This window comes from Eurypyga helias, unplaced genomic scaffold, assembly GCF_000690775.1.
Source record: "Eurypyga helias isolate BGI_N326 unplaced genomic scaffold, ASM69077v1 scaffold22824, whole genome shotgun sequence".
Lineage (NCBI taxonomy): Eukaryota > Metazoa > Chordata > Aves > Eurypygiformes > Eurypygidae > Eurypyga > Eurypyga helias.
This window is the reverse complement of record NW_010245945.1, coordinates 4,072-7,953: the sequence shown is the minus strand read 5'-3', so window position 1 is coordinate 7,953 and position 3,882 is coordinate 4,072. Positions and strand designations below refer to the sequence as shown.

The following is a 3,882-nucleotide window of genomic DNA, read 5'->3' as shown; positions in this document are numbered from 1 at the left end:
CTCAGCGCCTGCGCCTTTGCCACGGGACCGTCCTTCCTGTCTCTACGTGCCACGCTCGAGCTTGATGAGGTGCTGTGGGTTACATATAACGCCCTATTCCTGTTCTGGATCGTAAGGCTGAGTCCCATAAAATTGTTGGACGTGGGGTTGGGAAGCTGAAAGGGACAGGGCAAAGAAGAAGGAGAAAAGTCCCTGCGTGGCAGATGTGTGGTGTTTTTCTAGGCAGTACGTTCCTGTGCTACTTAAGGGCCAGAACATATTTTTCTTTTACAAATGCAGTTTATTTTGCAAATCAAGGTGATTGCACACATTTCAGCTTGTCAAATTTTCAGCCTTTCAACCATATGTCTGTCGACCTTATGGACTACCAACTTTATGGGATTCAACCATATGTCCAGATCCCGATATATATGAAGGCCAGTTCTAACATAAGAGCTTTACGGTAGTAGTGTAGTAAACCGTAATGTTTGCAGATGGCTGTAATAAAATCATTCAGGAGAGGAAAGGTGCAGGGACGTAAAGCCTTCAAAGCTTCTTCTACTGAATAAACAATTTGATCTGAATAATGTAGTGGGAAGCACATTCCACCAATGAACTAGCTGATCTAGTCCGAAATGTTGCTCTTCATCTTCTTGCCTAATCCCACGTGTATTTTAACTTCCTTTTTTATTTTCCTGTATGGGATTAGCTTAAAATTTGGAAGAAAAGTATAAGAAGGAAACATAGCAAGGTAAAGATTTTTTTTTTTAAAGACCCAGTCCACTTCTGAATTGTAAATTTTTCATATGTGAATGCCAAATGTTTATGTGCGGCCTGGAAGATGTATTAATAGAGAGGTTTAAGTTTTTTACCGTCACATGGTGAGATTGAAGGATGATGTGACTTGCTTCATTTCCTGAAGTGGGACTCAACTTTCAAAGTTAAGGAAAGTTTCCTCCTGAGTAAGCTTTTTCTAACTCTAGGAAGTTGGAGTTTGGTTTATGTCCTGCTGCACAGTAATTCACATGATAATTCACATTCACATTCATTCCGAACTTGATATCTCTATTATTTGGGGAGCGCCGGTCCTGTTTTCTCCTAACTGAAACATGCTGAGCTGATGCGTCCCCCTCGGAGAGCTCTCCACCTCCGAGCTCACCGCTGTCCGGGCTGACAGCGGGGAGGGGAGCACTGCCTACAAGGGGAACCATAGCCAGCATAGGTGTGATGGAGGGTCTTTTTCAAACCAAAACATTTATTAAGCTGACAATAGGCGCTGAGGTTTGGCAAGGTTCCTTGAACTAGACAAAAATCTGTTCCTACTCAGGAAAGAAACCTTCCCCGAGCATTAACTGAGAGGTGAAAAAGCAAAACGCAACCTGCCTGCACTGCTGGCGTGCAAAATCAGGGCGAGAGCAGCCCCCATGAGCCGTTTACTTTCAGATAACTCGGCCAGAGCCAGCTCTCGCGCTGCTAACGTCCGTGGAAGTTTTTCTATCGGATTAAACGGCGCAGGGTCAGATAGCGTCTTAGAAACGAGAAATACACTATCACTCCTCCTTCCCATGCCAGACACTGTGTTGACCAAGTTGTAGTTCTTTCTGAATGCTAAGGCCTGCCTTACTGGAAGGCAGGCAAGATCCTGAGCACCAATATTGCCACCGTGCTCATCCTGCACGATGCTGAGCACCAATATTGCCACCGTGCTCACCTGCAGTATTCTGAGCACCAAGATTGCCACCGTGCTCATCCTGCAAGATGCTGAGCACCAATATTGCCACCGTGCTCATCCTGCAGGATGCTGAGCACCAATATTGCCACCGTGCTCATCCTGCAAGATGCTGAGCACCAATATTGCCACCGCGCTCAGCATGACGTGAGCTCACCTAGCACCTGCCGAGATTCACCCCAACAGTCCTTTCCCAAGCAACAGCCATTAAAAAAGTTTAAAAATAAGTTGAACTGAGGAAAAGATATCATTTCTTCCCTGTTGAAAGCAGCAGCAGCTGCCGAACTGTTCATTGCACCAGTGTACTCATGAAAGACCGTGAGGAGCATAGCATGGACCTCAACCCACCCCTCGGCGCGCGTGGCCGCCCTACCTGTGTGCTCGTATTTGTGTCGCAGCAGGGAACTGCTCTTCTGGAATGTCTTGTCACATAAGTCACACGCGTACATGCCACTTTCCGTCTTCTTGATCTTCTTTCGGGACAGACAGGAGTCAGAGTCTGTCATGTCGTCGAGGCCGGACATGTAGTCTGGGGTTCCATCAAGCAATTCTCCCTGCGAGGGAACCACCCGTCAGCAACACCCGCTTCCACCACCGCTCCTTCCCACAGAGGAACCAGCCACCCCGGAAAAGTTAAAACCATGTCTCCTTGGGACGGTGGTCCCTCTCAGCTTAGGAACCCGTTGGTAATGAAACTACAGCTGGTGGGAACTGTGGAAATACTGAGGAGCCTCCTACTTTGCTGCCTTTGACCAACGTTCGGTCTCTGAGCACTCTGCAATAACGTGGTTTACACAAGCCGTCGGTATGTGTCAGATTGGTACTAAGTATTTTCAAGAAGTGGAAAACGCAAAGGGGAGGCTCTTCATGGATGGCAAAGGGTATCGTAATGTTTTACAGGGGTAAGTGTAAGCAACAGCTAAGAGAGCGTGCCTTTCAAAACACCAAAACTTGGGTATATTCTGTATCTGTAGAAAGGTTTTAATTGAATTTTATATTTAGGTACAAATGTTATTATTATGCAATCCATTTAAATGTATGTCTCCCGACTAAAGGCCTCGAGCTATATTTTTATATTTAATTTTGTAATTTGAAATAGGGAATATTAATAACACTTTTTATCAATGTTCTATCTATGTTAAAACAGCCTTCAGCATTAAGCAATAATGAATGTGGATCAGTAAATTATTAAATTTCTTGATATTTATTTTGTCTTGATCCAAAGAGAGTGCAAACTTGCATGATAACATACATTTCCATTTGCTATCACACAGTTCGGTTTTCTTAGACTAGGTTTGCACTAATTAATATTAGAGAAGATTAAATAGGCTTAAATACATTTACAAAGAGGGCAGATGTACTGTAAATTGGAATAGTGGAACAGCTGTTATGGAGGTGCAGTGCTATTTATGCTCCTATTGTGCAAAGAGGGATTACAGCCTGTACTGTCAAACCATACCTGATTTTCACATTTGAAACTATGAAACATTTACTGGTCAGTAAAATTACTAACAGGCCATAATAGGACATAGGGGAACATGCACAAACGTAAAAAAAAAGAAATATTAATCTATAATCAGTTAATCTCATTTCACTAAACTCTGTCCATTATATCTGAATACACCCAGCAAAAAGCTATAAAAATACGTGACTTCCGCGGAGCAGCTCTTTGCTACAGGCATGCAAGAGGCAAAATCCTCATGAATCGACTCTGGGTCTACCTGATCGAAGGATTAAACGTTGTACCCGGGCAGGAAGAAGTGCTGACCCAGATTACATATCCAAGGAAAGACTTTGCCTGAGATTAAGGGCCCTAGCTGCTACCTCTCCAAAGAATTTCGTTTAATCTCTGGGGTTTCCGAAGCTGTTCCAGATGACTGCTGGGGATTAGAGGACTGGTAGTCTGGGAACGGCAGTAGGTGGGTTGAGGGAAGGGGCCATGATGAAGCAACACGTCACATCCCCCAGACATAAGAAGAGAGAACGCCTTTCCCCTGAACGGTGGGTGAGCAACCCCCCAAAAACACGGAGAAGGACGTGTCGAGGACTTTCAATGGGATGGACCTGATACGAGGCCGTACCGCCCTTTGCATCCGGATGCAGGGGTGACTGCCAAGAGGTCTCCTACTGCTCCTTTTCCCCACGGTGAAACGTATTCACGCTCACTGTGAGGA

General features: G+C 44.9%; 1 protein-coding gene across 1 annotated transcript in view; it reads right to left on the bottom strand.

Annotated features, from left to right (window-relative positions):
* Window positions 1-1,358: 1,358 nt before the first annotated feature.
* ZEB2 (zinc finger E-box binding homeobox 2) overlaps window positions 1,359-3,882 on the bottom strand; it is a gene marked incomplete at both ends in the record, with an annotated part of 5,778 nt that continues 3,254 nt past the window's right edge. The window contains 2 exons of the mRNA XM_010150239.1: window positions 1,359-1,473; window positions 2,082-2,262. Of these exons, the coding sequence (XP_010148541.1) occupies window positions 1,359-1,473; window positions 2,082-2,262 (296 nt within the window). The remainder of the gene's footprint in view (window positions 1,474-2,081; window positions 2,263-3,882) is intronic.